The sequence below is a fragment of the Lontra canadensis genome, unplaced genomic scaffold (genome assembly GCF_010015895.1).
Source record: "Lontra canadensis isolate GAN:19392208 unplaced genomic scaffold, GSC_riverotter_1.0 scaffold48, whole genome shotgun sequence".
In the NCBI taxonomy this organism is placed as follows: domain Eukaryota; kingdom Metazoa; phylum Chordata; class Mammalia; order Carnivora; family Mustelidae; genus Lontra; species Lontra canadensis.
The window spans coordinates 13,218,660-13,233,399 of NW_022631042.1; the positions used below are offsets into that span (position 1 = coordinate 13,218,660).

At 46.1% G+C, this 14,740-nt stretch overlaps 1 protein-coding gene across 3 annotated transcripts in view; it reads left to right on the forward strand.

Annotated features, from left to right (window-relative positions):
- SLC26A4 (solute carrier family 26 member 4) overlaps positions 1-14,740 on the forward strand; it is a 47,841-nt gene that overhangs the window by 19,175 nt on the left and 13,926 nt on the right. For all 3 annotated transcript variants that reach the window (XM_032873386.1, XM_032873384.1, XM_032873385.1), the window contains exons 8-14: positions 927-1,009; positions 4,318-4,465; positions 5,053-5,166; positions 8,887-8,964; positions 9,106-9,201; positions 10,410-10,516; positions 13,398-13,467. In XM_032873386.1, the coding sequence (XP_032729277.1) occupies positions 927-1,009; positions 4,318-4,465; positions 5,053-5,166; positions 8,887-8,964; positions 9,106-9,201; positions 10,410-10,516; positions 13,398-13,467 (696 nt within the window). The remainder of the gene's footprint in view (positions 1-926; positions 1,010-4,317; positions 4,466-5,052; positions 5,167-8,886; positions 8,965-9,105; positions 9,202-10,409; positions 10,517-13,397; positions 13,468-14,740) is intronic.

Consider the following 14,740-nt stretch of genomic DNA (forward strand, 5'->3'; position numbering starts at 1 on the left):
ACGACTTCACTCATATATGGAATTTAAGAAACAAACAAACAAAAAAGAGACAAACAAAACCCCCCAGATTCTTTTTTTAATTTTTAAATTTATTTTTTATTGAATTATGTTAGTCACCATACAGTACATCATTTGCTTTTGATGTAGTGTTCCATGATTCATTGTTTACGTATAACACCCAGTACTCCATGCAATCTGTGCCCTCCTTAATACCCATCACCAGGCTAGCCCATCTCTCCACCCACCTCCCTTCTAAAACCCTCAGTTTATTTCCTGGAGTCCATAGTCTCGCATGGTTCATCGCCCCCTCCGATTCCTCCCCTTTCATTTTTCCCTTCCTTCTCCTAATGTCCTCCATGCTATTCCTCATGTTCCACAAATTAAAAACCCCCAGGGTTCTTTTTTTTTTTTTTTAAGATTTTATTTATTTATTTGACAGAGATCACAAGTAGGCAGAGAGGCAAGCAGAGAGAGGAAGAGAGAAGCAGGCTCCCTGCTGAGCAGAGATCCCAATGTGGGGCTCGATCCCAGAACCCTGGGATCATGACCTGAGCCGAAGGCAGAGGATTTAACCCACTGAGCCACCCAGGCGCCCTCAACCCCCCAGATTCTTAAATACAGAGAACAAACTGGTGGTTGCCAGAGGGGAGGTAGGTGGGGGGATGGGGGAAACAGATAAAGGGGAGTAAGAGCACTGTCTTATCTTGAGGAACACTGAGTAATGCAGAGAAAAGTCGTATCATTTTACTGCACACCTGAAACTAATATAATGTGTGTTAATATAGTGTATGTTAATTGTACTTGGATTAAAAAAAAAAGAAAGAAACCAACAGGGCAGGCTTCCTAAGGAGGAGACTAAAGAAAGGGGGTGAGGAGTTGTTAAAACATATAGTTTTTTATTTTTAACCTCTTTTGTTTTATTTCAGACAATAATTGCTACTGCCATTTCATATGGAGCCGACCTGGAAAAAAATTACAATGCTGGCATTGTTAAATCCATCCCAAGGGGGTGAGTGTGGAGCTCCTCTTAGGCTATACTAAGTCAGTACTTTCTATTTAAAAGAAACCTTTTATTACAAGCTTCATTTCATGATGCTCCTTCCATAGTCTTCTCCGTGTGTGATCTTAAAGAAGCAGCCACTGGTGCAAACGATCAGACAAACTGTGTGTAGAGAAAGTTCGAGCCATTTGTTGAAAAGCAGCTCCCATATGCTCTGAGGTTTTTTTCTTCATTTCCTTAAAATGTGGCAGGACTTACACAGTCATCACCAGACTCCTGACTTAAACTCCTGTGTATAATTACAATATAATACAAATAGAATCATGGTTAGTCACATTTATCACACTGAGAACAATCTGCTTGAGAAATAAGGGACAGCTGGCCTAAATTCTCCACCAATTAGTTTAATTAATCTTAGGTAATAATTATGTCATTGGTTCTCTCGAATAAAATGCATCATCTTAAGGAAGGTTTTCTATATATTTGGTAGTTCGGTGAGTTAGGAAAGTAGAGTTGAGTATCTTCGTGCACTTCTGTCACCACCTACATGGGTGAGGGGGTTCTCCTAGAGAACAGAGTAAATTCATAATTCGGGCTTGTTCTGAAATGCCACTGAGATCTCTCATAAAATGCACTGAATGGACCAAGTGCAGTATGCTGTAATTTCAACATATGGCATTAAAAAAGAAACCCAGATGTTTGCTAGATTGGTAACATTAACTTCCCACAATTATGACCAGACTCACTGTTAGATAGCCAGCAGGTACTGGTGCCAGAGGATGTCACTGTCATGTTTGTTTCCACTGCTTTCAAAGTGACGTGCTTTGCACTTGTGCTTGAGAGTGTGGCGCAGGGGGAACGGGGCAGGGGAGGTCAGCAGAATCATCGGGGTTTTCTCCTGGCTGCCTTTGGAAGGCCACTTTTCCATTCTAGTTGGAGCGGTGGTGCATTTGCCAAATGTTCAGGGCCAACCTCAAGTAAATGGAATCATGTTTCTCACGCCTGACTCTCCGTTATAGGTCCCCCGGCCTCCGTTATAGGGTCTCAGCACTCCCCACCCTTATCTTTTCAGAAAAGCCTCCTTCACCCTCACTCACCTTCATAGCGTTAGCTCATGATCAGGCCAGAAGTGGGAGGGTTGGCTGTAGCCAAACAGGGCCCCTGAAGAAGGGCAGGAGGTAAGGGAAAGACAACTCAGAGGTCGTTGGAAGGTGTCCATTCTGGGCACCAAGTGAGTGACGTGGGGCAAAAAATCGGCCCTGCTAAGATCCAGCAAGGTAATACAAATGGATGGCAGCTGTGTGGTAATTTCAGGGTCTCCCTACACTTACTGAGCACCTACTATGTGTGTAGGTACTGATTACTTACTCACATCATCCTTCCTTGACTCCTTCCAATAACCCTATGAGAAGAGTATGTAGCCCCCATTTGACAGCTGAAGAAACTGGGACTTGGGAATCTTGAATAATGTGCCCCAAGTCAGTCAGTCAGTTTCATACAGAGCCATGGAGCCAGCATTCACATCCTTTGACTTTAAGTCTCTGTGCTTTATATTTTGTGACCCTGGAGAATCAAGAACCTGGTAGAAGGCCTGGCATTAGAGAAGTTGGCAGGCAGGCAGTGGGCATTAGGTCACAATCAAAGCTGAACTCTGCAGGACTGGAAAGGTATCTGGACAGACTGAATTACCTCAAGTAGGGCTGATTAGGTCTCGGGAATGAGTCATAAGCCTAAGAGTATATAAAGATTTTATTTATTTGTCAGAGAGAGCTCACACAAGCAGGGGGAGTGGCAAGCAGAGGGAGAAGGAGGCTCTCCACTGAGCAGGGAGCTCGATGTGGGACTCGATCCCAGGACACTGGGATCCTGACCTGAGCCGAAGGCAGATACTTAACCCACTGAGCCACCCAGGTGTCCCCACAAGCCTAGTTTTAAGAAGTGAGGTCCAAGCCCACGTCCAGATGAGCAGAGGTGTGATACAAATCTTGTGAGTCAGGATGAGATGTGGGGAAAAAAAGAGTCTGAAAAGTAACCTCACCTGTGGGGAGAAAAAGGCTACTGGGGCAGAGAATCAGACAGATCTTGTTATGCACGAAATCAACATTCATACTAGACCCGACTAAATGACCTTGAGCAAGTCACTTCACGTCTCTGGACCTCAGTTCCCTTATCAACAAAAGGAGAGACATAGACTCAACCATTTCTAGGATATTAGATGAGCATATTAACTTGGATGATATCAGGATATTAGCTAGCTCTAAATTTCTGTGGTTTTTTGTAACAATCTTATTTCTGCTATAGCACTTCCCTCTGATTAGAGGAGGGGAATATAATTTCCTATTAAAGGAAACTCAGATATAAGTGAGGTAGGTGAGGGAGATTGTTTTGGTGGGGTTTTTCTGTTTGTTTGTTTTGGAGATTTTTTGGCTAGGGACCTCTGGCTGTGCGCTCTATGGATAAGTCATCAAGATACAGGTACATGAAAGCCATTCCCCCAGTTTTCATAGTTGGGGACAACTGAATGATTATAAACGTGTAGGTTTCCTTCCTTCCTTCCTTCCCTCCTTCCTTTTTTTCCTTTTTAAGTGGGCTTTTGTGCCCAAAATGGGGCTTAAGCGCACAACCCTGAGATCAAACATCACATGTTCTACTGACTGAGCCAGCCAGGTACCCCTAGGTTTATTTCTTTACATGGTTTGTAGAACAGTTCTGGTATGTCCAACAGTAGCCGTTCGACCCCACAGTCACTGGGAAGTCTTAGTCATTGTGATTCTGGAACATTCTGATAATTACATAAATGTAATCTTTTCTGGACTCAAAATTTTAAATATCGTGGCTCTTAAGATGCGGATTTTCTACTCAGCTCTTTTAGCATCCAATATCGTTTGTCTCTTTCATAGACCCGACATCTCTTCGCACAAGGCAAATCTCATTTTATGGCCAGACTATCTTTTAAATTCAAAGACCTTTAAGATAAAATGGTGTGAGGAGAAACACTAACGTGTGAAGTGGCGTGGCATCAGGCTGTATACTACAGAATCCATAATGACACGTTTATTCATGTCAGGGGTATAGATAAGGCAGTGTTCGTAGAGGGGATGAAGAAGTCAGCCCATGAGAGAGTGCCAGCTTCTAATTAAAAACTGTAAAAGCAATGCTACCACTTAGTTGTCGCAATCTGCTTTTTTCCCTCGGGATCAAGCATTTTCATGCCTGACTTGGGTGTGGGGGGATATAGCCTTTGGCAAGGTAGGAACAGAGAACTGTGGTCAAATCCTCACTGCGTTTTTTTGTTTGTTTATTTTAAAACTCACTAGGTTTTTGCCTCCCATACTTCCACCTGTGAGTCTGTTTTCTGAGATGCTGGCTGCCTCGTTTTCCATCGCCGTGGTGGCTTATGCTATTGCAGTGTCTGTGGGCAAAGTTTATGCCATCAAGTACGATTACACCATCGATGGGAACCAGGTACGGTCACCCTTGCGCTGACCTGCTTTTGTAGGGCGGCAAAGAAGAGAAAGGCATAAGCGGGACAGACTTCGTTGTCTGCTGGAGAAGGGATTGGTTTCTTTCATCAGCCCTTGTCGAGCTGGTTTCCCTCTTCCACGTGCTAATTGAAATTATTTTGAAATATGCAGGCTGCGTCTCTTTTATTTTTAAGAAATAAGTTGAAGTCAGCCGAATTCTAAGAGTTAATTCAGTCAGGTCCTAAATACCATTCAACGCTCACATATTAGGTCAGCATGAGAATCCTTCATGCGGTCCAGTGTCTCTGGATATATTTCATAAGGGGAGCTATAATATAGCAAAACAGTGCAGCGAACGCCAGCGATGATGGTTGTGACCGTTTTAAATTCAGGCCCTGTACATACGGGCCCTTGTTCAGGTGGGCTGATTTTAAATTGCTCCCACATGTGCAAGTGTGGGCAATGTCTGGGGCTACCAGACAGGGTGGGCTTGGGAGCTTGCTTTCCTCCTCTTTTTCCTTAAACACTTGGCAGGTCTTGCCCAGTGATTCTATTCGTAGCATCCCTGTCCCCTGGTCTCTGCCTTAGGAATTCATTGCCTTTGGGATCAGCAACATCTTCTCAGGATTCTTCTCTTGTTTTGTGGCCACCACTGCCCTGTCCCGCACGGCCGTCCAGGAGAGCACCGGGGGAAAGACCCAGGTAAGGCACAGCAGCGTGGGGGTGATGGGCCGGGGAACAGCACCCGGAAAGGCGTTTAGGAGAGCCAAGTAAGGCAAGTAGCCTTGGAGCACGGAAGCTTGTGCCTCGGGAGGCGCAGATCCGAGCTGATCCGACCCGGGGCTCACTCATCAACTTGATCCATCTCCTCCCCAGAAACCTCTCCGACATTGACGGTTTCCCAATGCCCAGATCCTCAAAGGAATCTCTGTGTCAGTGCTCAGCTCGCAGGTGGCTGTATTGACCTGCAACCTGGGTTTCCTGGATAATAAGAACTGACAAGGAAACCAGTGGTGAAGAATGCTGATTTTTATCAATGTGTTATCTGGAGATAGAGAAGGCCGAGTGCGCGTACTTCCTGGTGTTAGTGAGCTGTTGCATTTTCGGGAGAATCCAAAGTGTCCACTATGTTTCCTTTCCAAGGATCAGGAAAGTTCCTGATAGGAAGTTCCTGATAGAATTTCCTCTAGAAGCCTTCGTCCCACAGAACAAGTCTGCCAGCAGGGGATATTTTGGTGATAACATTTTGGCCTTTCCTCTCGAGGACGATTTTTGTTCCTGAAGTGGATTTTATCTTATCAGTGTGGTGTTAGGTTGTTACTTTCACAAAGGGACCTCAAATCTGGCGTCCCAGTTCATCTCTGAATCACCCCGCCTTTGGCCACAAAGCTGAGGAGCCATTCTCAAAGGCTATCCTTTCTAGCAGGGCATGGGGTCAGATTTGCCAAAACAGGTGAATGGCGGCAAGGGACAGTCTCAGGAATTGTGTTTCTGTTGTGCCTGGTGGGTGGTTCCCTTCCCTACACAGAGCTATTGTTTCGGAGTAAAAAGTGCATTGAGGCTATAAAGAAGAATGCCATTGAATCCAAGGTAAGTACTATGACACACACGGGCTTCAGGTAGGGTTTGTTACGGCAGGGACACACAGCAGTGTGAAAGAGATTAATTGACAAAACTAGTGACTCCCTACAGTGGCCTGCCCAGGGGAAGCCTTAATTGTCCCCAGGGCGCACATGATGCTCCTTTCCCATTTATAATGGATCTCTGTGTAGGGGGATTGGAAGAATGGGCCTCTTCCAATTTCTTGGGTCCTGTTGAACAACATTTAATTTTAATTTTCAGAAATGTTCTTTTTAAAATTGAACTTCCTTTTTTTGGGGTGAGGGGAAGACAGACCAGACCTTTCTAGCTCTGCGGGAGCAGGGAAGACAATCCAGCCTGTACCAGGAGGCCGGGCCAGGGGTCTGTGGTCGGGGGGATGAGGTCAAAGGTGATTTCCAGAGCTGCCCCCATGTTCCAGTGGCGGCTGTCAGCGCGCGAGCTGAAGCGAGATGAAAGCACTCTGCTATCATCGGAGATGAGGCATTGACAGACTCTTCAGGGCCCCGGGGCTGTATGCGGGTGTAGGCGGGTCCCCCACGGGTGATGTCCACTCTCCTGCTGTGGCGTGCAGGCTCAAGGGAGGCACGGGCCAGCCGGCCCAGGAAGAATGCCCGTGTAAAGCGATTCCTTGGCAGAGGGCTTGGGGATAATGGTGTTCTGGTAAGCTAACACCCACCGCCACACACTGGCATGTATTATATTTAGGAATGAAGGATGCCAGCATTTCAGTAGTGAGGAATGAAGCAAGCACAGAACGGGCTTGACATTTAATTACTGAAATGTATACTGAGTTCTGGGGTTAAAAGTCCAAGTGCCTGGACTGAAATCCAGGGACTCATGACCACATAAACTGGACGGTTTTCCCCTGTTGTGTGGCTTCTCGGGCTTTCTCTCATGTCGGGGGCCTCAGTGTCAGCATCTATAAAATGGGAACATTAACTGCATCCACTCAAAGGGATGTTGTGAGGATTGAATAAAAACGTCTAGAAAGTCCTGGCGCGTACTTGTAAATGCTGATCGTTCCCATCTGTTGCTCCTGACAGTAGGAGAGCATCGTCGTCCCAGTCACAGAAGAACCAGTCCTCTCCCAGATGAATGAACGGAGTAGTGAGGGTTAGTGCTCGCTGTGTGCAGCACATTGTCAGACTGCAGCAGGGCTTAACATTACAGCCCGTTCTTTCTCTCACCCTCACCTGACTCCTACGGACTCACCAGAAACTCTGATTACAAACTGTTCTCTGATCTGATTAACTTCTCACTTAGAATCATTAATTATCTAGTGACTGAATGTGCTCATAGATATAAAATCTACCGCAATTCCCACAAACCAGCCTTATAAAGTAAGTACAAGTAACAGAATCCTCTCAGATTTTAAGAGTGACCAAGATTCATCTCGGTCCCCATCATTGGCAGCTTACTGTCCCATGTACTTGGCGAGTAGGTGACCATTCTCCTGGAAGGAGCTGAGCAGCTGGCTGTGGTCTCTGTCCCCAGATCTCCATTTCTTTCAGCTGCTCGCAGAGCCCCACATCCACAGCGAGATGCAAGTGGCTTGTGATTGGTGACCAGTATTGGTTATACAACTATATGGAAGGAAGAGGGGGAGGGAGGGAGGATGGATGGATGGATAGAGGGAGGATATTAGTTTCTCTGCTCAGATAGGAGAGGGAAAGCCACTAAGGTACAGGTCTCCTAGAGGTGTGCTAATGGGCAACAGAGCCTAAAAAAGAGGTCTGGAAGTATGAAGCGAAGTTTCTAGTCCATTAGATACATAATCTTGCCTCAGGCTGATCTAACCATAATGAGAAGTTTGAAATGACCCAGTTGCCAGGTGGGAAGACTGAGACTTTGAAGTTTTCTGATGTTTCTGGATTTTCCTTTGATGCGGGCCTGATCTCTCTCTTCACCTGCAACCTCTTGCAGCTGGCGGCACTCGTGGCCAAGCCTGTCTTCCCTGTTGCTTCTCCCACTGCTTTGCTTCTGGTGCTCTGTCTCCTTTTCTCCTCTGTTTCAGAGTTTCTGGTCTTCACCTTGGCCACGCTGCAGCCGTCTCAGTGCTAATCACACCAGAGAATAGCCCCACCCCTCAGCCTCTCTCCTTACTATTCACGGATCTTAGCAGAGCTTTTTGGCCAGCGAAGGTAAAGTTTCTGAAGGTCCTTTATGCCCTACGTGCTGGTGCCCCCGTCCCTAGGGCCACACTCTGAGCCTGTGTCTGGGGACAGAGGAGGAGGGGATGCGGTCCCACGTGTCATGGTGCTCATGTAGCATTCTGAATTTGCGCTGGGACCCAGCTATTTAGTTCCTCTGCGATTTTTGTGGGAATCATATGCCGTTAGTACCATGTGTTGTCAGAATCGCTGTTAGGGCTGCGGCTTCCATGATGCGGAAGAATCCGATGTGAATGGCGCAGTTTATTTCCCAAGAACATTCAGTGATTGCTCTTGGGGGGAGGGGTGGCCCCGCTCTGGCAAATGGTTACAAGTCTGGCCTCCCGATGGGACACCGAAGCTCTAGGTCAGTAACACATCGTGCAGCAATCCGGGTCCCGCTGGCTTTCCCTGCGCAGGTTCGGTCTCCACGTTTCCTTTAATTCCTCTGCGATAGCCACCCTGTGTATGTTGCCCACTTTTTCCTTCTGTTGTGGAGAGTTTTCGGAACTAATTCTCATTTCTCTGAACAGTATTGAGCAGGAGGGGGGAGTAGGGCAGCATCAGGTGGCCCTGCAAACAGGCTGTCCCGCTCGTACCCGCATCCCGCAAGCTGGAAGACACCAGGGGGGATGCCGAGCCCTGCTCAGGGCAGGTGTGTGTCTTTCAGATCGCCGGCATCATCTCGGCTGGGATCGTGATGGTCGCCATCGTCGCCCTGGGGAAGCTGCTGGAACCCTTGCAGAAGGTACAGCCCTGCTTCTTGGCACACTGATTGCATAATCTCACTTCCCTGATCAGCCACCAGAGAAATAACAGGAGGTTTAAAACTCACCCGGTGGAAAGCCATTGCCCTGAATAACACAGCCTTCCCTGTCTCTCCCTGCAGTCGGTCTTGGCCGCCGTTGTCATCGCCAACCTGAAAGGGATGTTCATGCAAGTGTGTGACATTCCTCGTCTGTGGAGACAGAATAAGATAGATGCTGTAAGTCACTTACCGCCTCTTTTTGTCTGAAATAAGATTTGGTTCTTTTTTTTTTTTTTTTTAAGATGTTATTTATCTACCTGAGAGAGAGAGAGCGAGCGCACAAGCAGGGGGAGTGGCAGGCAGAGGGGGAGGGAGAAGCAGACTCTCCACAGAGCAGGGAGCCCGATATAGGACTTAATGCCAGGACCCCCAAGATTATGACCCGAGAAGAAGGCAGACAGTTAACTAACTGAGCCACCCACCCAAGATTTGGTTCTTATGTGCCTCCTGCCACATCATTATGTGGGGACATGTCTCCTAAATCTCACTTGCATTTTGGGATTCCCAGAGAAGTAACTAGAATTGTGTGGATAAGCCAAGGCTCTGAAGCCAAGTTTTGTGAACGTCCTGTGTCTCTGGGGAGATCTTTTGCCATCTAGGAAGAATCTCATACAAACAAACACCAAACAAACCAACCAGACCAACAACCAAATTAAAAAACAAAACAAATTCTTTTTTTAAAAAAAAACCTCTGTAATATAGAAGGACAACCAAAACACAAAACAAAGCAAAACCAAAATACAAAACCCTTGCTGAGTCTAACTCTGACCAAAGTAAGCTTCGCAACAGGTCTGAGGAACTGTGACAATCAGAAGCTAAGTCCTTCAGAGTCCCCCTCTCATTTAAACCATGATGGACAGAAAGGAGAAAAATGCATCCCTCCAAGATGCATTGTAAAGTGAAAAAGAGACCAGTGCAGCATGGCATAGTGTGTACAATGCATGAAAAGATGGGAAAAGAAAATACTGCCGTTCAGTCATATTTGCTTGTGTTTGCAGAAAACGATGCTGGTGATAAGTGCGCATGTGCACGTGCGCAGAGACAGACGCGGAAACAGAAGAGAACACAGGGAGGGAGGCCGGATGGATGGATAAGGGAGAGGGTTGGGAGCAAGACTTCCCACTGTAGACCTTTTTAATATTAATTCCACTTTGAACTATGTTCATATTTTCCCTATTTAAAAGTCATGAAAGCACGTTGAAATGGGACAATCAGTCTTTACCAGAAAGGTCAATTTCCACTTCCTCTTAACATGAAGTAGAGTCCGAGTATATAAAAAAAAGCTGTGATTTGTTCATGGACAGTTGATCTGTTTTCGCAGGTAGTCTCTCACTGGACGGCACCTGCTGGATTAAAGCAGTTCTTCCTTTTCTGTCTTGTCCTAGGTTATCTGGGTGTTTACGTGCATAGCATCCATCATTCTGGGGCTGGACCTCGGTTTACTAGCCGGCCTCATGTTTGGACTGCTCACTGTGGTCCTCAGAGTGCAATTGTGAGTAATGCAGACCCAGGTCTCCCTTAAACAGCACCACACACCCTGAGCTTCCTTATACCATTTTGATAAAATATAAGGAAACCACTCCCTTTCGTAATAGTTTCTATACGTTGAGGGCTTCTATGAATTAAGCCCATAGTGCTTGACACACATTATCATATTTAGTCTTCGGGAAAAAAATCCCACGAATAGATTTTATTATTGTCATTCTATAGGTAAGCAGTTCGAGGCTCAGAAAGGTTAAGAACTTTTCCAGAGATCACACAGCTAAGTCAGGCTTTGAACCCGGGTGTGTCTCACCCCCAAATCTGTGCACTTAGTCATGTGCTCTTTGACTGTGCGCTCCTTTTGGTGGTGATAAGACGCAAAGATTGGTGACTCAGCAAAGGACTGAGGTGGCTCTGTGGTTCCTTCTGCAAACGAGATGCAGCACGTGGGACACTGGGCCCAAGGCTAGCGTCAAGGTAGCTGCTAAACAGATTGCAGCCCGTTTTCTCCTGAAGCTAGGAACACAGAACGGGAGAGTTTGAAAGTGTTGATTGTGGGTAGAATTCATTCAGACCCACCAAATGGAGCATGCACCCCAAAGGGCACACGATTATATGAAGTAGATGTCAGTAGGACATATGCAGAGGGAAAGCAGCAAAGGCGTGGCTCGATGCCACCAAGAGTGATCTGTGAGGGGTCCTGAGTGTCTGGGTTTCTGTTGGTTCTGTAGTGACTCTTGAGAGGCTTTCTGTGTGTGCCCTCCTGGGTTTGTGAAGCCGTCCCAGCGGAGAGGCAAACAGAGCCTGTCTCTCTCCTCAAAACCTCTGTTACCTTTCCAGACTTCTGGCCTATTCTCTGCCTGGGCTTCGGTTGCAAAGGAGTAAGAAACCTGGAAAAACATCATCCAAGACCCCTCCCACTTTGCATAAGCCCACCCTTCTTTTTTTTTTTTTTAATTATGCTATGTTAGTCACCATACAGTACATCATTAGTTTTCGATGTAGTGTTCCATGATTCATTGTTTACGTATAACAGCCAGTGCTCCATGCAATCCGTGTCCTTCCTAATACCCATCACCAAGCTCACACATACCCCCACTCTCCTCCCCTCTAAAACCCTCAGTTTGATTCCCGGAGTCCACAGTCTTTCATGGTTTTTCTCCCCCTCTTGATTCCCCCCACCTTCATTTTTCCCTTCCTTCTCCTAATGACGTCCATGCTATTCCCTGCATTCCACAAATAAGTGAAACCATATGATAATTGACTCTCTTTGCTTGACTTATTTCACTCAGCATAATCTCCTCCAGTCCCATCCATGTTGATACAAAAGTTGGGTGTTCATCCTTTCTGATGCCTGAGTAATATTCCATTGTGTATGTGGACCACATCTTCTTTATCCATTCATCCGTTGAAGGGCATCTCGGCTCCTTCCTCCGTTTGGCTATTTTGGACCTTGCTGCTATGAACACTGGGGTGCACATGACCCTTCTTTTAATGACATCTGTATCTGTGGGGTAAATACCCAGTAGTGGTATTTTTAACTTTTTTTTTTTTAAGATTTTTTTTATTTGTTTATTTGACAGACAGAGATCACAAGTAGGCAGAGAGGCAGGCAGAGAGGGAGAAAGCAGGCTCCCTGCTGAGCAGAGAGCCCGATGTGGGGCTTGATCCCAGGACCCTGGGATCATGACCTGAGCCGAAGGCAGAGCCTTTAACCCACTGAGCCCCCCAGGCGCCCCTATTTTTAACTTTTTTGAGGAAACTCCACATGGCTTTCCAAAGTTAAGCCCACCCTTCTCATTGCACCAGCCAGTTCCCCTTCTTCCCAAAGCCTTGTGTTCACTGCCTCGGGGCCCCTACATGGTTGCCTACGGGCCCAGAGAGTTCCCAAGCTCCCTGTGTGCCCAGTTTGCTGCTGGGAAATAACTCCAAACCTGTCCTTGGAAGATGCTGCTTCTCGTGCTCTCTGTGTCTCAGTGTCTACTTGGCCTTGTGAGGGTGTGGTTGGGAGAGAAAGGTTTGTGGAGAAAGATGATGTAGCTTATGAGCTTTACATGAAAATTCAGCACCGCCCGATAAGCTGAGGATAAAGCAGCAGCACGTTTTAGCTCCTGATTCGGTAACCAGGCTTTTAGCCAAGCAAAAGCCATATCCTTCACAGTGCTTCATTGCCAGTAATTATATGGCTGATCTGGATAGCACGTTGCCAAGAGTACCCCAAACAGATACTCTTTCTTCAGTAATTGTTATTTAACATCTATCCCTGGTCTCACTTGAAGAATCACGGGATTTATTCAGTTACATCAGGAGCAGGAAGACAACAGTCTGGTTGACGGGTGGAACTTTCTCCTGGTTCCCCCAGGCTCCCATTTCCACCAACTGAGACTAATTTGATCCCTGAAGACTCGCCATACTTCCTCAGAAAGTTGCTATACCTCATGAGTAAGTTCTAGGCGTTGTGCCAGGCCGTGAGGACCCCTGGGTCAAATGTAGATGCTGCTCCTTACCTCCAGGGCCTTTTTGACTGTACCTGACCCTCAGTTTACCCATAAAAATGAAGATAGGACTGCTGACCTTCCAGAAGGATAGTGGCACTTAGATAAAATTTACCATGTGTGAAAGCTCTTTGCTTGTCCTCTGAAGTGTGATACACATGGAAGAGGGCTGCTCACGACTTCTCTCAGCCCTCAGGGAAGTCCTCCTCCTCCCAGGGCCCACGCAAACACCAGCCGTTCATTTCGGAGCTAGCTGTAGGAAGATGTCATCTGTAACGAAGACACAGGCCCAAAACACCAGAACGATGGGCTGTTTCCTATCTGTTATTTCTTCTAATGTTTTGTTCCAAAGGAGGCCTGTTCCAAAAAATCCTGACCTGATTTTTCTTCTCCTAGTCCCTCATGGAACGGCATGGGAAGCGTTCCTAGCACAGACATTTACAAAAGTACCAAGAGTTACAAAAATGTAAGTGCTTTTGTGAGACATTTGCTGGATTTGGGTTTTCTAGCCTGGATTTTCAGGGCCAGCTTATTTCTCTTTTAGTGTATCAGGTACAAGGTAGTTAAGAGAGGAGGCTTCTGCCAGGAACGTCTAGAAGTCCACGGGGGTGTCGTGAAAACTTTGACCCAATGTGCCTTCTGATATGCATGGCTTGGATGAATTGTGTCCATGCTAGTTTGAAGGTCCTATTCATGTAAAGCCATTGTAAGAGGAATTTCTTAAAATAGGCAATTTGTGGATTTCTGGAAGTTTCCTCCAAATTCTATTCCTCTTTTATGTAATCTTTGTCCTCTAGGAAATTACCTGAAATCCCCATAAGGTTATCTTCATTTAATTCTAACTGGAGACTTTTAAGTTCTCCGTCACAAGGAACCTTCTTTGACATGTTGCTGGAATCTTGGAAGAAACAATATATGATACCAGAAATGAAAGAAACAAATCCCGCGGATGGGCTTTTGTTCCCTGAAAACAAAGTAGCTTAGTGGTCACCAGGGGAAAAAGCAGAGGAAGAAAATGTTGGACACTGACCCTGGAATTCCATTAGCTGCTACTTAACTTATTTCCACATTCTTTCTCAGTTACATTGAGCCAAGTGCTGCCCAGAGCTAAACATGATGGTAGAGAATCTTCTGGCTCATGGGCTGAGTTTGGGAGTTTGCAGTTCAAGGCTCCACCCTGGGGAGACTGCCCGTGTCACTCAGCCTCCCAGCTCCTACTTGCTCCTCTCAGGGGCTGGACTGAAATTGCTAGGATTCCTAAAGACTGGAAAAATCTAGGATTCTGTAAGCTTTTTTTTTTTTTGGTCTGGCCACTTTGTGTCAGGGCAAGAACAAGCAGATGACATCACAGGCCTCAGTTCTTGCAAATCCCCTTGTTTGCTACCTTTTTTTTTTCCCTTTCTACTTTTAAAGAATAGTAGCCAAAGAACAAAGTGGGCAGGGAGTGGTATGAACTTGAGACAAAATTATTGCTAAAAATAATGTCACTGAAAAATAATCATGTCACTGTTCTCAGCCTCAGTTTCTCCATCTGGAAATCAGAGGGTGCATAATTGCTTATGAAGGCCCTTCCTAACTTGACCTTCTATGAGACTGTAAAATTCCAGTGGTTTTATTTTTTTATTTTTATTTTTAAAGATTTTATTTATTTGACAGAGAGACAGTGAGAAAGGGAACGCAAGCCGGGGAGTAGGAGAGGGAGAACCAGGCTGTGCTGAGCAGGGAGCCCAGTGTGGGGC